Source organism: Bacillus rossius, chromosome 16 (genome assembly GCF_032445375.1).
Source record: "Bacillus rossius redtenbacheri isolate Brsri chromosome 16, Brsri_v3, whole genome shotgun sequence".
NCBI lineage: Eukaryota > Metazoa > Arthropoda > Insecta > Phasmatodea > Bacillidae > Bacillus > Bacillus rossius.
In genome coordinates this window covers 31259431-31279160 of record NC_086343.1, presented here as the reverse complement: position 1 = coordinate 31279160, position 19730 = coordinate 31259431, and the positions used below count along the sequence as shown (strand labels likewise).

At 39.1% G+C, this 19730-nt stretch overlaps 1 protein-coding gene across 1 annotated transcript in view; it reads left to right on the top strand.

Annotated features, from left to right (window-relative positions):
- The first annotated feature begins 298 nt into the window (after positions 1–298).
- LOC134539934 (nose resistant to fluoxetine protein 6-like) overlaps positions 299–19730 on the top strand; it is a 66088-nt gene continuing 46656 nt past the window's right edge. The window contains exon 1 of the mRNA XM_063382298.1: positions 299–505. Within this exon, the coding sequence (XP_063238368.1) occupies positions 310–505 (196 nt within the window). The 5' untranslated portion in view covers positions 299–309. The remainder of the gene's footprint in view (positions 506–19730) is intronic.

The window sequence follows — 19730 nt, the reverse complement described above, 5'->3', positions numbered from 1 at the left end:
GTGTCTCCCGAGTCGGTAGCCAATGACCAGGTGTTAGTTGCCCGAGTAGGTACATATAGAGAATCGTGGAGTCTGTCCTAGTGGGTATTTTTTTCCAGTACCCGCCTGTTTTAAAACTAGATAGGTTGGGCCCAGGTAAGACATGCGGGATGGTTCCGGAAGAGGAGTGGGGCGCTAGGAGGGGTGGAGGTTATGTTGGACGTCGCCGCGGCCCAAGGCTGACGGCTGGAAGGCCGGCGACCTCGCGCTCCGGAGACCTGCTCCGCCCTGGGAGCGCGCTTCAGTCTCGCGACGACCGGCCCGGAGACCATGCGGGGTGCCACGTGGCTGGTGGCGCTGGTGGCGCTGGTGGCGCCGGTGGCGGCGGTGGCGCCGTGGTACGCCGACCCGCCGCTGCTGCCCGTGCTGGTGGCGGCCTCGCCGCACATGCCCGCCGGCCAGTGCCGCAACCACTCGCGCCTCTTCGTGCGGCACCTGGACAACCTCACGCTGTGGGCCGTGCAGAGTGAGTGGCCGAGTGGCTGGGCCGATCCCCCTCCTGGCACGTGATGCATGCTGCCTCTCCCGCGTGACCAGAGCGTGTGGGCTTCGGCCTGAGACAGTGGCGTAGCCGGGATTTGTGTATGGGGGGGTGGTTAAGAAGCATGCCCCCCCCCCCTCCCGTATTAAAGATGGGGGGGCGTGAAAATTTGGATTTTAAGGGTGTAAAATAGTGCTATTTTAGCTGTTTTCGGTACTTAAATTTAAATATTGTAATGGTAAAATTTTTATTAATTTTAATATGAAATTTGTTTGAGTGATGAATAAGAAATTAATTAAACATTTGGTGCTTAAGGGGGGGATGGGGGTTTTGAACCCCTAAACCCCCTCCCCCCCTGGCTATGCCTCTGGCCTGAGACATCACGAATGCCATCTTGGATGACTTTTGAATTGACCCCGGCCGCCATGTTAAATTTTTTTACTTTTCAAAATTCAACCTTTTTTTTATTCTTTTTTTTTTTTCAAATTTGATTTTATAACTAGCACTCCTCGTTCGAACTCGCCACGAGTCCACCGCTGCCTCGGACATTTACAAATTTTTTTTTTGGTACGGTCTCGAGTTATGTTCATACTAACAGTTCATTCCAAATAAAGAAGCAATAGTAAGTAGGCTATTTGAAACTAGAGTTCAAGTAGCCGAATACAATTATTTGAAGGCTACTTAGAGTCTACCCTAACCCAGATCTCTCCCGCACGCTCGTAGCTTTAAGTTAGGTCAGGAAAAATAAAAATAATAAACCCTTCTCGGGGTGTCCCCAGGGCAACCTCCTTCGTAAACCACACCGTCAACTATTGTCCACATCTTCATATTCTCAAACACTGTTGTTTGTTTTCATAAAACTTTTAATGAAAGAAGAAGAAAAAGAATTTAACACACGAAAACATAGGATATATACCCTCACGAATAGAAGGAATAAATGTGGCACGGGCTTTGCATTTTTTTTGTTAACCATGCCATCAAATATTGTCTAAAGTTTCGTGTTCTCGAATAATACTGAACTTTTTATGTGTTAATACAACTTTAAATGAGAGATAAAAAAAATTAACACGCTCCTCCCCCCTGCGAATAATAATAAAAAATTGTTTGCGGGTATCTTTCAGTACTAACCAGAAATGTGTACCATCTAACCTTGGTAGCAAGCAAATTCACGTGTTCTCAAGCTGCGTTTACACTTACCTATAATACGAAACTCGGACGCGGAATTTAACGTATAATTCTATATAATAATGTCGTGATAAATAAAACGAAAAATTGTGTTTTGACGTGAATCACGCGTATAGTTTCCGCACCAGCCGCTAGAATTCGCTGCCAGAGCAGCAACATTGACTATTGACTATTGAATAAAATTTCTAACACACGAAAACATAGATATACTCTCTCGAATAAAAAATAATAATGTGAGCGAGTCTCTCAGTATTCACCAGAAATGTGCACCGTCTAACCTCGCTAACGAGCAAATTAATGTGTTCTCCTGTTGCGAATACATACACTTATAATACGAAACTCTGGACTCGAAATTTTACGTGAAATGCTTTGAAATAATGTCAAATGTTAAAAAAAAAATGTACGCAAATTTTTTTCATCTAAATTTTCTCGACACGTATCACACGTAGTTTACTCTGTAATTCGCTGCCGAAGCAACTACGTCGGCTGGAATCATTCGTTTTGCAGAACGAAAATATTTTTAATATATAAACAATTTTTTCCGATAAAAACGAAAAAAAAAAAAAGCTTTGGACGAATACTAAACCCCGGTTTTGGACCTGATTTTCGACAAGGAATTTTATTAAAATACGTCCCATCATGTTAAAATTAGTTAAAAAGTTAATACTACAAAGTTTTACCTTTGGTTTTGTCAACTTTGGTCCGCGCCATCCGCCACAGATAGCGGCACCGTGGTTGTTAAACATTTCCGTTGCATGCGACTTCCGTTCCATTCTCGCCTAATTACTCGCACCAAACGCCGCGAACTGGGAGCTGAGGTGTTGCACGTCAACAAAAAATGTACCTCTCTGTCACTGGAGGCCTGTCGCCCCACCGCCCAACTCTGGTGCCTGGCCCGTGTGCTGATGGCAGCCTTCTTTTCATTGACGAGAGAGCCATCTTCGGTTGTTTTTTTTGTTCATTGTAAATAAATATGGCGGTGTTGATAAAAGGATACCAATAGTCAATTAAGTTAGGGTAGCTACATAACAAATACTTTAAAACATTGTGGACGGTTGATTTGGTTAATATAGCTACATTAAAGATACGGAAAAAAAAAAAGCATGAACTTCGGGGAACTTCGGGTTTTGGCTCTCTCGTCTGTGAAAAGAAGGCTGCCCGTGTGCTGGGTGTCCTATGGCCTGCTCGGGCGTCCGTCATCACAGAGACCCGTTCCACCATGGCACGGGAGCGGAGACGGATCTCACAGAACAAGGAGGGAAATAAAGAAGTGCGACTCTTACAGTGGAAACTGAAACCACGTTTCACGCGACATGTGTCGATATCTGTTGGGCGGACCCAGAACTTCAAGAAAATAAAAAAAATCGGAATAGAGGTTCTCATACAAAGTTTTTTTTTTAGTTAATACGTTTTTTTGGTTATATTAAGTTATCTCATTGGCGGCGCAAATCGATGCGAAAATACTGAATGCTGTTTTGTAATAAACCCTCATGTAATAAATAAAGGAGTAGGAGGTGCAAAAACTAATTGTATTACACACCACAAAATTAGTGGCTACCTAAATAGAGTGAATTTTCACTGGTTTGTTTGCCTGATAATAGCTTGTACATTACTTCTCCTAATAAATTAATGTAGTTATGTCAGCAATATATTATGAAAACTACTGTCTGGCGGACGGGCCCATAACTACTTCAAAAAACTAGGTCTCAGTCTCGGTAATTAGAGTGTCTCCCCCGTGGACGGATCTCACGGAACAGGTTAACTACAATGGCAAGCCTGCCAACCAGGCCCCCCACACGGATTAGCTCAGCGATGCCCAGCTCTTCATTTACGTTACTCCGTGCCACCAAAGAAGAAGCCATGTTAGTTTACGTTTAAAATACATTGAAAAAAATAATTAAGATACTTTTAAGAACGCTAGTAATGTGTGTGGTTTATTTTAAAAAAGGAGGGGGGGATTGTCTGTAAAGTCGGTTTACGGACGACAATTTTACGTGATAACGTCATAAGAAAACATTGATGAAAAATCGCATACGTCTTAATTTTCAAATAGTATTTACAGTTTTTGCAAATTTAATTTAAATAATTTGTTTAAATATAATCACGAACAATTAGTTAAAAAAGCCCGCCTTAACCTGTTTGATATTATAGAAGATTTTCTCGCACGGTAGTTGGCCGGTTCTTGCACGCTCGGCTCAGGCGGAACGTGACAATGAGTCATGCTTTTTTCGTGCGTGCAGACGGCGTTCATCGATTTATAAGACGTTATCGCGTCAAAAATAATTGTAAATCCTTAGCGTGTTATGTTCTCTATCTCATTTGGTTTTTTTTTTGTTTTTGTTTTCTTGAACTAAATTTTTTTCTCGTAAATGTAAAATCTGTTGTCATTTGTCACGTTTTCGTGCATCGTACAAGCGTGATCCGTTTTTTTATTTTTAACGATCCCTCATCGTTGTGGAGCGGGCCCTAAGGCAGGGCGTGCATCGAACATCGACACTCATGTTCCTGTGGCTCTGTTCCTGTGGCTCATGTCTGGGAGGGGAGCGCAGAGCAGAGCTGTACAGCAGTTCTTGCCGCGCATGTACACCTCGTACACAAAACTGAGCTACACACCAAGTTTCAGACATTAAGTACTTATGAAGAATGTCAAAGCAGTATTTTAATACGAGGCTGGCAGTTTCATTTCTTTATGCGAAGCCTTCGCCAACGGTTAAAATTCGATTGCACAAACTACATATTTTCCCCATAAAAATCATACGTTTAGAAGTGGTTACAAATTATCCGAGAACGTTCGTAGATTTACTGATATCTTTGTAAAATTATTACAGGCTATTGGTTTTCTTGCATAGATCATTAGCTCACGACACACGTCCATAACAGCGACCAACTTGAGAAAATTGTTAAATACACTGCAAACATACTCTCATTCCTTCAGTTTAATATGGAACACACAACTAGCAGTCAGAGGCCGACGTAGTTTCCAACAAGATCCAATTTTCTGAAGCTATAAATTATCGCTTCGTTTATTCGACAGGCGTTCTCTGATAAAATTTCCGTATATTTACTGTAACTTCCAATCGTGCGACAACACGTGTACACTACACTGTTAAAAATCTGTTGAAATTTCTCATCTTCAGTTTTACGCAGAAAGCTGGTTACCTGCCCGGACACACACACGGTGCGCAGAGCTTCAGGGAAAACACATCGATTTCAAAACTACTCGAGATATCCTAGTGGGATCTGTTTGCGAAAAGCATTTAAGAGTTCGCTGAGGGCCTAAAAGTACTTTTGATTCCGAATTAAGTTTCTAAACCATATTTTTAGAATAGTTAAAATAGCTAGATCGCATGTTTTCGGAGTAATTATTAGGCCTAAAACAACCAGTAAAGATTCTTGAAAGCACTCAAAGGACTTGCATTACACCTTTATCTTCATTTCTCCGCAGTATAGTGTTAGGGTCACCGCTCAAAATTCACAGTTATCCTGTTTCGACGAGAAGACTGCGCGCCAGTCCAGAGGAGACACTGCGCTAGAAGCACCAGCGAGCGTCGCGCTTATCATCCCGCCTCACTAACACATACACACCTGACGAGGCGGGCCCCTTAACACCAATCCTCCCATTGCTTACACTTTTCTCTCTATATCAACTAGTGATCACGCTCATACACACGACGAAAAAAAAATTACCGTGGAAACGAAATCTTTTAAGAGATACTGCGTGAACTTAATTCGGTCACAAAGAATGATTTAAAATCCATTATCAGAGCTATAGGTTTTTTTAAAAGCAAATATTTAAAGCTTGGTGTTTAGTAATACTTTGGTTATTACATATTCTGATCAGGACATTGTTTTTGAAACTTTATAGCAATAGCTCGCTTGCATGTTATGCTGTGACTCAAGTAATCTCAAAAGGTGTTTAATAGATGTTATCTTATAGGGGTAAAAATTCACGAAGTGTTCATAATTATCTTCACTTGGGTGACATTTCACAACACGAAAATAAGTTTAGCAGGCGGTAAAAATCTCATATGAAAAAAACGTGACCCTACAAAAATGCGACAGTTCTTGAGGAACTAATTATAATACAAATATAAGTAATATAAGTAAATATAAGTAATAACCGTAAAATGAACTAACCAGCTCGGCGCAAGACACGAGTCTTTACAGAAGACGAAATGTCAAAACTAACAGGAGAGGCTTCTGATATTATTTATTTGTTAATTTGTATTACATTTACAATGACCTAACATGATTTTTATCAATTATAAAATTATAGTTTTAGGCAGGTTTTTTAAACATATTTTTCCTGTAAAAGTTCGGAAAAACAAGTTTGTTTTTATTCACAATGGCAATTAGAACAATTTTTTTTTTTTTACTGTGTTAGTTACAAAAGTATTATGTTAACTTGCTAATATTCGTTCACTTATTTTTAATATCATTGCAGTAGGGGAGGCCCGGGCAAAGTGGAGAACTTAACTTAAGAGCAATACAGTTAAAATAAATATCCATGTAGCTAAAAATCTTTAACTGGGTATATTATTTTACTGTTTGGTGCTTACTGTAAACAAGTTAAGAGTTCATAAGAAAGTAACAGCAACACATTAAAAATGTTAACTTCAATAAGTTCACTTTAGTCACTTTGCCCGCTATGCCCGGGCAAAGTGGATTACTGACCCGGGCAAAATGAACAAATAAAATATTTAAAAAACTTAGTCAAAACAATCCACACAAAAATATGAGCCATGTCCACTGTAACTTGTGCATGATTCGTGGCTCCACATGGTACACTGGGAGCATTGTATCCAGTCCTCTTCTGGTGGCTCGGTGTAGGGTTCCTCACACACTTGGCAGGAAAACTTTGGTGTAGAAACTCTTCTTGTCTTTCTTGCTGGTTCTTCAGAAAGGCGATTATTAAGTTTAATTTTTACCTTTCCAGTACCTTTCCTTCCCTTTTTGTCAAATATTTCTCGTTGCTCATATCGTATAGGGGTGCTAGTTAGAATTTCAGACCGTTGGCACTTTCTTTTGCGTCTGGGTTTATTACCTTCAGGCCTGCAAACAACTGGCAGCGGTCGAACGTCATGCGGACTGTAACTAGATTGTGATTTATTTTTCTGACATGGTGATCTAACATCAGAACTAGTCCCAAGTTTTGCTGTTTCAGACTGAAGAGAAGAAGAAAGTGCAGATGAACAAGGAGTGGGTAAAGCGACAAGAAGACTAGCAGTGTCTGACTGACCACAGCGAACATCAGGAGCAGAATCACGAAATTGGCAAACTGGCTCAGGAGCTGAGAAGCAAACTGTTTCAGAATGACTATTCCGAAGATCTGAAACACATGTAGGTTCTGAGTTATCTTTAACAGAAGCTGGAGCATAATCAACATCAGAAAAAATATCAGGATTATAGGGCCAAATTCCTGAGGATCGAAATCCACTAATTGCATTTTGAGCAGAAGCCACTCGCAGATAAGCAGACGAAAACAGTTTACCAATATCATATTGATTTACAATCCTTCCTGGATGGTTTTTTTGAAAGGTGCATATCGCTTGTTCAAAACACGATTTCAAAGGCTCATAGACTGCGATATCTAGCGGCTGCAGTTTGTGTGTTGTGTGAGGTGCAAATGAGAGTAACACAACATGATTTTCTTTGGCAAAATCTAAAGCTCTTATGTTTTTGTGTGATTCATGATTATCAAGAACTAACAGAACATTCCTCTCTTGAGTAGGACGAACTTGTTCAACAAAGAACTGAATCCACTGATGAAATACATCTCCATTGATCCAGCCATTGTCTGTACAAGAAGCCTGACAGCCTGGAGGAGCACCATCAAGTAATCTTTCCTGCATGCGTTTTCGCGCAAATATGAGAAATGGTGGAATAAAAGAGCCAGCCGCATTGCAGCAACAAACAGCAGTTGTCAGTCTTCCCCTTTCAGTGCTAGCTATTATGCCCACTTGTTTTTTGCCTGTAGTTGACATAATTTTGGGTGGTTTGTTAGTTGAAGTTTGTATTCCCGTTTCGTCCATATTGAAAATACGATATGCCTCAAGCTGATGCTTCTGTATGAGTTGCCACAAGAGATCATACAATCGAGTTACCTGCTGACGATTAAATCCCCTAGCTCTAGCAATCGAAGTTGGTTCTGGAGAACGAAGAGATAGATTTGAATGCCTCTTCATAAACCCTACCAGCCATTCATCGCCCGCTCTTCCATTTTGAAAAGGATGAGAAACTGCATTTTTCTCGGCAAAATCGAAAGCAAGTTTCTTGAACTCATCTCTCGTTAGACCATAGAACAAACTATCCATGGTTTGTAGGTATTCGACGAGCAGATCTTCTTGTTCTTTACTAAACACAGTTCTAAATCTTCCTAATTTGTTTTCAGATGAACCTGATTTTACATGCCTGTACAAAGTTGCATAAGGAATGCTGTACTTAGAAGCTATAGAGTTCAAAGAACCATGTGCAGCTTCTTGAATAGCTTTCTTCATATCAGCTTCATTCCAGCTACCCTGGTTGGTTTTTCTTGAATATTTATAGACCATCTGAAATAACAATATAAATAATATAAGGGCAGCTTAGGCACCTGTAGTCTACATATTAAAAATAATAGATTTCCTGTAAAATTAGTTGTTATAGCATTTGACTCTTTAAATTGCAATATTAAAATAAAATTAAACAATAAAGATATAAATCATGAATTAATAAAATAGAGATATATGTGTTTAAATTGAAATTAAATTATAGGATCATTCATAACTATAGCTGTAGGCCTAACCAAATTTCTATAAATACCTATGTTGGTCTAACAAAACATTTTTGTTAATTTTTTTGTATTCGGCGAGTTTATTGATATGCAAATGGTGCAGTGGCAATATTGAAATAAACTATAAGAACTCTTTGTTATTAAAAGAAAAAAAGAAAAAGTATTCCCTAGAATCATTGGCCTAAAATTTATTAAGAATAAGTAAAAACAAAATTTATCCCTCACTAGTATTTGAATATTAAAATTTAAAATATGATATTCATTCTTTATGGTTACAGGTTGTAGCTTTTTTACCAAAAAGACAGTACTTCTCAATAAACCAGGTGAATTTGTAACGGTACATAAACATTTAGGCAAACAAAATAAATGTCTTCCTTTCAGCTAGGTAAGCTACTAAATGTTTCCAATAGGTACCTAATTAACACTTAATTAGAATGTGTTATGCGAGAAAAAACCAAATATTTCCAAATTTTTAATTGTTCAAACAATGGCCTGTTCAGAACAAATTTCAGCTTTCTATTAACTTATGTGTAAGCTTTTAAATATACACAATCAAATTATTTATGACATAACATAACAATATTCCTTTAAAAGTTACTTGTATGATTTTAACGTTCGATCCAAGAATCCGGGCAAAGTGAACAACTATCCACTTTGCCCTGTTCGCTTTGCCCGTTTACGCATCATAAACTGAAAAAAAAATTTTGAATCTGTAAACAAATGCAATGAAATATGTGCCTAGTAGTAAATGAAGCACAAAAAATTGCATTTTACATCAAATATAACAGTACATGAAAGTTATTTTTATCAAATTTATATATCTAAATACTTACAGCGAAAATATTTCATCGAAAATATGAAAAACACAATTTGTTGCATAGCGTAGCACACAATGGATTCTCAGACACGCCTCTGAGTTCCTCGAAAGCACTGCAGATGTCACTACGTGTAGGCACTGTATCGAGGTGCCATCTCTGGCCATATTGGTAAACTAACCGTTTTTCACTTTGCCCAGGCTATTCACTTTGCCCGGGCCTCCCCTATCTGAGAGATGTTTTCATATTTATTTAATTTAGCGTTAGTTAACATACGTTTTGTTTTATCGTGGTTCTGGACTTGGTAACCATTTAAGACCATAAAATAAATAATCATAACCCACTCTCACTTTTCATTTAATTAAATGTCACAATATTTAGTAGGCTTTGTTTATATCGCGCCAAAGACAAACTGAAAGAAAAGAGTTCGCATATGAGCGAAATGGTTTTCTTTACAATGTGCGAACTCTTTTCTTTCAATTTTGCTTTGGCGCGATATAAACAAAGTCTACTAAATATTGTGAAATTATATAAATTGACCAAAATCTTATTCTGCAAATTGAATAATGGATTTATCTTATCAAATTAGTGTATTGTCATCGGTCCTCGATAAATCTACAAAGTTTGAATGAAATCTGGTTGTTTAAAGTGGGTCAAAAATCGCAGCCAAAGGAGTCGGTTACAAACATACAAACACACAGGTGAAGCTAATATAAAGCGTGTAAAATGAAAATGAATAGTGTTCATGAATCCCCGTACGAGCTCGAAGGTGCACGGCGTATTACTTCTCTTCCCAAAGAAACGCTCAAGTCCAGCGTGTATTGTCGAGAAGGCGTGGAGGCCGCTCGCGAAAGGGAAAACTGGCCAGTTCTTGTTTCGCTCTGCTGCCCAGTGACGTCACCCAGTCCCGTGGGCGCGGAAGGTCACCTGACCTCACCCGTGACCTGCCCACATTATACAGTTGTGACTGAAACTTTCGTGCTTGTCTAAGTGCATCTGGAAACGGAGCACACCTAGACAGGGACAGCGCTAATAGCGCTAGAGACCGGGAAAATTCGCGGATTCCTTTCGAGACAGGCTGGAATCCAAACTCGTTTAGCTTAGTGCTGCGTCAGTGATTGGACCGCAGTTTACCTGAAGGACTCTGAGCCAATGGCATAAACACTCAACAAAAGAAGTATCGAATCATAAAAATCGCAGTAAACAGGTGTCCCGAGTCGGTAGCCAATGACCAGGTGATAGTGATACTCGGGCGAGTACATAGAGAATCGTGGAGTCTATCCTAGTGGTCATTGAAACCGCGAATTTTTCCAGTCCCTACTCAAAGCAGATATCGTTCGTTTGAAAGAGATAGTTAAAGCCCATTAGAATGCCCATTGCGATCAGAGGATGAGACACACTGAGCAGGCAGGTTCAGTACATAACAGGACAAGAAGCATGGTCATGAAGAATAGTTGGTCGGGGAAGGAAGAGTTGGCCATGCTGGGGTCGGGAGCTACTGGTGTGTGTGCGTGTCTGGGTTGGTATCCCTGGCAGCTTTGAATATATATATACTGTATAGAAGTCGCGAGTGGATAGGATTTACTCTACGTTTTTCATAAGCGTATAATGAGCAGCTTGGGAACTTCACCGCTGCAGTGCGCTGCCGTAACGCCCTGTATCGTCTTAGTTGTTATTTACACGTTAGAGTGCAGCGCTGTCGCCCGCTGTCATTCCCCGCACCCCTCATCCATCATTCACTGCAGCTCAACGTCGTTCAACAGGAGGGGGAAGGGGTGCTTGAAGAGTACGACACTTGTCCGCTAGGGACCACCACAAGTCGATGCCCTAGAGATGGTGGCGATTGCGGCGGTGAATTAACCAACTACCTCAAAACCGTATTAGAATTTTTAACCTGGGCTGGCGACTTCTATACAGTATATATATTCAAAGCTGGCAGTGAGCGAACTAATTCGGGAAGCCTTCATTTCACAGACGAGAGAGCCACACCCGAAGTTCCCCGAAGTTCATGCTCGCTTTTTTTTTCGTTCTATCTCATTGTATAAACCGGTGTGGCATTAAATTTTGCGATCGATTAGGATAGTTTAACTACATTAAAAAAACTTTAAAACATTGTGGATGGTTGGTTATATTAGGTAAGTATAGCTACATTAAAAATACTGTAAAATCATTTTATGGTTGCTTAGCAAATAACTTTTTAATATGTAGCTATATCCAGGGCTAGGAAACTGTTTACATGATTTCACAGTATCTTTAATGTAGCTATCCTAACCAAATCAACCGTCCACAATGTTTTAAAGTATTTATAATGTAGCTAACCTAACCTAATTGACCATTAGTTATCATGAGTTACAATGAACAAAAAAAAACGAAGATGTACGATCGGGCGTTTGGCTCTCTCGTCTGTGAAAAGAAGGCTTCCAGACCTCATTCGCTGGTCTGCGGCTGCCTGTCAGCGCGTGCGCATAGAACTGCTCTGCCGAGCGCACATTAACAATACTCGTTGTCAGTTAAACTACGTTATTTAATCGCGAACTGGCGCGTCGGGTCTCGCCCCAGAAGGGACACAGCGGCCGGTCGAACGTGGCCAGTAAAAGGCTGTCTGCAGTTAGCGAAATTATCAAACCTGTCATTGCAGTGCCGTGGCTACAGCATCTACGCTTAATCTGTACATCTCTATGTGAATAGTTGAAGGAAAAAACTTTGTACCCCTTTTTAAAGCAAATTTCATGCACGGAGGAATGTGAGATTTTTGCCAAGTTAAAGTTTATAAGGAGTGCAGAATGATGAAATTGGTTTATAATATTGTTATGAGTAAAATGTGGTGGAACTGGTTTCGTTGGAGACAGCCTAATTCTATTTTATTAATTACTAATATTTTTATTACTGATAAATAATTATACTTAAAATTTCTTATCACCAATAACTTTAACTTAAAAAAATGTTTATTCTCAAGTCGCTCGATGTCTGTCAAGTACCGCAGTTCGCACTCCTCGCTGGAGCTAGGCTCGACAGTGGTTCACCCCTCACCTCGCTCCTGTCCACACACACAGTCTCGCGCCACTCAGTCGCACTCTCACACGATCCAGTCTAACTCCGCGTCGAGCCACTCTCGGGGTCTCTCACCCTCTTCGCCGATGTCGCACTTCCCTTCGCTCGTGGATCTCTCGGAACTCTCGAAACTCCCGCGGTGGCCGGCATCGCGGCTTATATACCCGCGGCGTCCTTCTCGAAGGGACGAGAGCGGCTGTGACGAGTTGCATGATCCCGAGCCGACCCGACGCCCGAAACTCCCAGAAACAGCGACGCTTATTCACGCCACTCCCCGCGGCGGCCTCTGTAAGCCCCGGAATTACCAGGCCGCTAAAGGCGGGACGGTGCGCGGGTTAGCGGAGGGGGAAGGGGGTAGCGAGGACCCTTGTAATCCGGCCAGGCACGCGTGGCATGCCTTACGTAAGTCGATGGCGCGTGACGTCAGTGGCCGAACCTGGCGCGCGTCGCGGTCCTGTCTGCGTTCGTAACAATATGTTACAAATACATTTAATTAAATGATACAAATATATATGTATTTGCCTTGTGGCTGCTTTATTCGTATCCGTGTAAACGGATAAATATATAGTAGAGTTCGTCCAGTTTATCCATTTATCTATGGAATTTTATTTTTACACGCAAACTTTTTTTTTAATTTGTGGGCCTTGATCTTTAGCTATCTGCGCAGTGAGATATCGGTGTGCAGATTTTTTTAGTTATTTTGAGGCATTTATCATATTATTATATAGGCTGGAGTGTTTGCGTGCTGGTTGTTTGTGCCGGGAGATTTCCGCGACTCGGGAGCAGGCTGCTGCGTCCTTGGGCGACAGCCAGTTGGGGCGGTCCGGCGACCTTGGCTCTACGCGTGATCACTTCCACTCTCGTGGGATCGTCGCGCTGCCGCTACTGCCTTAACGACGGCTACTATTTTTTTTACGCTATATATATATATATATATATATATATATATATATATTTTTTACAACCGGTAAGGTAAAAAAAAACTTAAAGAAAAAAAGATCGTATCGCTAGACCGGTTAAAATAGAGATTCAGACTGCTGTAAAACTATTTTCCGCGGTTTTTTGTCGTGTTCGTATTTTTTTTTTTAGGCTGTAGTTGTGAACATCCAAAGCGTGAACCTCCGTTTTGTACCTCATTTACTGCCAAACTACTCACTAAAAAAAAAAAAAAAAAAAAAATTATATGACAGCAGCGCTCGGTGTATATATATATATATATATATATATATATATATATATATATATATATAATTATAGCACACTTGCACACTTACTCACTTGAATACTTCCGCACTCGGATACCTTCACACTTGTCTGTATATTATCTTCGAAAGATTTGTGCAATGGGAGTGCATGACTTGATGTAAGCTTTTTAACATATGCCATTGCTAAGCACATGTATGTCTGTAGAAGAAAACTACAAAAAACACAAATGACAAACACACAAATAAAGCAAAAAATTGCTGTTGTCAGGATATAAACACCACACATTACTCCACAACAGGAATATGGTCAACAAAACAAAGAAAAACTCCTTTTGTAGAGTATTGTGTGGTGTTTATATCCTGACAACAGCAATTTTTTGCTTTATTTGTGTTTTTGTAATTTGTGTTTTTTGTAGTTTTCTTCTACAGACATACATGTGCTTAGCAATGTCGTATGTCCAAAAGCTTACATCAAGTCACTTGTCTGTACACTCATGTACTTCATTCAACATTCGTATACGTGATCCAAATATCTGTGCACCGTACAAATTCACTATCCTCCTTGTATGTGAAGTATCACTTCAAACACACGTGGTAGCCTCGCGTCCATTTTATTTTATTTATGTTACATGGGCTGTCATATTCTCCCCCCCCCCCCTTTTCCATATCTTATGTGCGTAATCAATTGGCTGCAGTCAGTTGGGTAGGTTTCTGTCGCTCTGATTGGTAGTTGGTTGGCAAAGTAGTCGCATGAAAGTAAATGCTGAATATTTTGTTTGATATCTTGAAAGGAACACGTAAGAAAGTATCCCATCACGAAGTGAGTACCTAATATTAGACAAATATGGTATCACATCATAAATATACCACATCATACTGTTCATTGCGAGCAATAAATTGTTTTACATTCAGATAGAAAATAAAAGGTTTGGGGATCAAACCTTTTCCCTGAATTCGAACCTGAATGATCACAAACATGTTTCGTCTTTCGCAAATTCACCTTCCGGGTTCGCAAAAATATCTAACGGTCAGGTTTTATTCATACAGCAAGGTGTACGCCATAGACAATGAGAACCTTGCGTACAAAAACCAGCTATTTTTAAGTAAGCTTTTACGAAAGCCTACAAGAATCTGTCAATCCCCAAAATGCACAGGAACTCAAAAAAAAAAATTCTGGACCTGTGATGTTTCATTCACCACTTTTCAAACACAGAATTATGTTTATATCAACCATATCAATATGGGGAAACAAAATTATTGTTTGTCACCAGAACACTTTAAAGCACATTTCTATGAGAGCTATTCGTAGTCATCGCTATGAATAGAAAATAGCTAGTTTCTTATTGCGGTTTCCGAATGGTAAGTAGGTGTCCTTAACCGGCGCAGCCTTAGTTAAAGAATACAAGAATTCCAAGGCTGCATTCAGCGATCAACTAGCCGTGAAATAATGTCCGAATTCTTTCGACGCTAGCACAGCCTATGTATCGACAAAAAAAATACTTTTGCGGCAGTCATTTTTTTTTCTTTTTTTTTTTTTTCATTTTTCACATTTGTCGAACTCTATTTTCAGGCAGTCCTTAATTTTTGCAGTTAATCATTTGACAGTCAATGATAATCATAAAATGTGAAGACATCAATTGACTGGTAATTAACTGGATATCGTAATATGTTTATTCAAATATAGCGTCTCAAACCATGATGGCCACAAGGCTGCATTATAGGGCGCAAGCGACTCTTAGTTACACGATAGACTGCGTCGGCGATTGTAAAGATCCTTACCACTGTTCAAAGGTTAAGAAATATGGCTGACACATTTTAAGATGTACTTTTAAAACATAATTTGTGTTAACGGTTATTTGAATGAGGTATTCGGAAACAATTACTTTTCTTCCCGTTAGTATGGTTGTTAAAGTACATAGTGTTATTTTTATAAAAATTGACAATGAAACGTTTACGAACTTGGCAATCATATTGACGAGGAAAATGTGGTCTTCGAAGTTCATATCACAAGCAGGGTGTCCACAGTTAGTACTTTCGTACTAGATCTAGTACTTTTACAAGTTTTTTAGTGGTCTAGTACATTTACGCTCAGATATAGTACTTTTTTCTTTAATATAATAATATTGCAGTAACTCCAGTATGTTTTATTATTAAGCGTAATAATTTTTAAAAACCATAGAATGTATATGTGTGTGTGATGTGATATTTAAGTTAGAGCATTGCAATATCATATTAACTTTCTAATATGTTAAAACCTTAACAAATTATAATTTAGTACTTTTTTTTAAAATCTAGTCCTTTTTTCTAGCCTAAATTGGTACGAAATATTTTTTACTTGTGGACACACTGATCACGAGCAGTGAGTGGTTTCACGTGTTTGAGAGAAAAAAAACGATTATACAACATCGAAAACAAAACAAATGCATTAGAATTTTATACGCTAGTGGTAAGCAATATTTAACAAGGAGAGGGCGCGAAATTTGGGTCGCCAACTTTGACGTCCCTTACCTGTAAACGAGAAAAAAAAAAAAAAAAAAAACTCTCAATCGTTCACAATAAATAACCGATCTAAAAACGAGGCACAACTTATCTATCCGTAACGTTGTAATCGAAAGACGCTCAAATTAGAGCGTCCGACTCGATGCTGACGATTCGGATTTGTCATAGGTTACGTGAAGTTTCCAGTTTATTTATTGAAAATACAAGAAATAAAAAATAAATTAAGACAATACTTACCGTCAGTATGAAATTTTACGCATTGTAATCTTTCACTGTAGGTTATTTAAAACTGAAAATTTCTCCAAGTACACTATTTATTACAAGAACATAGATCGTACAAAGGTGCCATCAAAATTCATTCATTAGTTCTTAACCAATTGAGCTGTCCATATTTTACTAACATGTTGAAATACGCTTGGTATACCGCAAAACTGAAAGAACCTCGAGTCACATTCCAAATATAAATGAAATCTGCTTCCCTATATTTTTCTTATAAAAAAAATTGGTTGTCTGTAAAGTCGGTTTACGGACGATAGTTTAACGTGACGTCATAACAAAACATTGATGAAATGATTGCATATGAATAAAATTGAATCATTTTTATTAAATTATCACTATTTTGTATGGATACAAAGGAGTGAAATGAGGTCTACAATTTAATTGATAAATTTACTTATATTTGCACTCATTAATTCAAATATGTTTATTACTCTAACGAAGAGATTTTTTTAACTATAACTTTTATACATGTTTGCTATTTAACTTCTTCCAATCTGTGTTATTCTGTTAAGGATAGGACGATGATAGGAAACGTAGGAAACGAATGGGAGTGTTCCAAATTGAATGTGCCTCGAAAAATTCAAATCGATGGTTGTTCCAATCGAGTGTAAGAGAGATAGATGCGGCGCAAGCGTACAATGAGCGCAACGGGACACAGCGTAACGGGACAATGTGCGTAACGGGACATTTTTTCTGTGCGTGCAGCCGGCGTTCATCGATTTATTAGACGTTGTCGCGTCAAAAAACATGGCCATGCAACACTGCCGCATTTATACAACGTGCGTGGTGCGAACAGATCATAAGCTTTACGTGTTTTTATGATCACATCAAGTGTGTACCAAATCTATAGAAAATGTAAATATCGCAGGCTTTCGCGGTCATTGTCTGGAGTTGCTTGGCTTCTGGGTTGTAGCCAGGATGAAGGCGATGATTTCACCGACGTTTCGGTCGCCGTTTGACGGGACTACAACCCAGAAGCCAAGCAACTCCATAGAAAATGACTGTGACAGCGATGTTTAACATTAATGCACTTTGGCGTGTGTTTGAAAAATAAATAAATTGTTTTGTGCATTCAACAAAGCGTTTTGCTTATTATAATATATTACCTTCACCCGAGCAGTTGAACGTTTGTGGTAATATATATATATATATATATATATATATATATATATATATATAATAAACATGAGTTTTTACGTTATCGATGGAAGATCGATTTAGAAAAATGATGAATAAATCATCTATACTGGTATCGCACCCGAGACGCCAGATTGGTAGCCACACGTTTTATCTGCTTGCCCACGCTGCCTTTGCGATTGCAGATGCAAAGTTACCTTTATAAAAGCAGTGCCTCGTTTTTTTGAGTGGCTATTGTCAAAATCGGCAATCCAAAGTTTGCCCCCTCTTCTTGTTAGTTGTCAGTTACTTATTTGCATAGAAAAAAATATAGTGCAAATAAGTTACTGGAACAGCAAATACAGTGCTAGTTAAGATGACGTCATACCTGGGGTAACTTACTTATTTTTTTCACCGCGTCAATCATAAATATTACCCAGTGAAAATTTTCCACGTTGTAAGTTAAATTCCATTATCGACATTCGTGAGATAATTGAACTTATTACCCTAAATAGGCGCCTTACATCGCAAACATGTTTCATAATCGGGATAAACACGGCCTCGTGTGCTTAACGCCGCCCGCTAACCGCACCTCAGCTGACCTTGGGCAGGTTCTGCGCTCTCGATTAATATCGATTTGTTGCCAACGGGAAAAATTTCTTGCGCGTCAAAAAAAAATCTTTTGACATACAAAACCAAACTTTTAGGGTCTGTCGGAACAAAAAAAAAAGGTTAAAACACACCTGGCTTTCCAATCCTTCCCAAATCCCGCCCCATTGACCACCTTGCAAGAGATAGCCTGAACGAAGGGTATGTCTTTGACGTAGGAAAACGTCACAAGCTGATTTTTCGGCACGGTTTGAGCTGCGGGCCTACCTATTGATGTTTATTTATTTATTTATTTATTTTATTTGCACCCAATAGATTCAATTTTTGAAGAGTATGTTAACAGAATATAGGGCTTGTCAGTTTTATATACATTACAATAAGTAAATAACACTTAAAACATATACAATATATAAATGTATATAAAACTAACACAATTCAATATACATCTAAAAAATTGATAAGTTAATCTTAAAAGGACTTATTTACCATAAAGGATACATTGTTTCAGGCTTTACTTGAAACACACAAGACTATAATTCAAACATTATTTTTATAATTAAAAAAAGAAACAAAATTACAAGTAATCGTATATTCTTGTATGATATAAAAGCATTTATTTTCAAACATATTATGAATTTTTTTGTTATATATTTCCAAATTTACTTCAGCAGTTACATGCTTAGGTAATCTATCATACATTTGTAAGCCTATATAAAAGGTGCTTCTACTAAATAAAGTACTTGAATGTTCCATTATTCTAAGTTTTTCTGCATTTCTTGTATTGTAATCGTGATAATTTTTTATTTAGTATAACATTCAATGTTCTGATGTACAAGTTTTAATACCTGGATAGCATATTCTGTGTAAAAAGTATTTATGTTTAGAGTTACAAAAAAGAGGCTTGCACGAGGTTATGTGACAAAAGCTGCCGTAAAGGACTAAGCTGTAGTTGAACTGAGGTATGGCGAGGGAAAACACGTGAGAAGATTTGCAGAGAGTATCGGGTTTTCCTCCGACGAGAAGATTTGCCCTAGAACATTACCGTCGATATATGTACGCTACCGATCAGCCAGCGAGTTGTGGACAGCCAAAGCTTGGCCGAGTGTGACGTCTCGTGGTGGTCCCGCCTCTCTGATTGGCTCGAGAGCTGACGACACTCCCCAGCACCGCGTCGGTGAAGGGCGAGCCCATTCGCTCCACGTCGCAATGTGGGGCAGTCGCCTTCACGCGACGATACCGAGCCAGAGGGGAGGGGGAGGAGCTGGCACGAGCCGGGAAGCCTTCATTTCACAGACGAGAGAGCCACACCCGAAGTTACCCCAAGTTCATGCTCGCTTTTTTGACGTGACAACGTCTAATAAATCGATGAACGCCGGCTGCACGCACGAACAAGTGTCCCGTTACACCCATTGTTCCGTTACGCTGTGTCCCGTTACGCTCATTGTAGGCTTGCGCCGCAACGACAGAAGTGAAAACTTAAAACTTTGTTAATAAATGTGTAATATGAAATAATTTCTACGTCAATTGTACGTAAGAAAATGAATCTGATTACCAGTATAATTTCAAGTATTTATTCTTTTATTATTAAAAAAAGTAGCATCTGTCGGCGAGTGCAGTAATAATAGGTAATGTTACAATTGACTAAAAAATTATGGTGAGTCATATAATTGATGATAGAT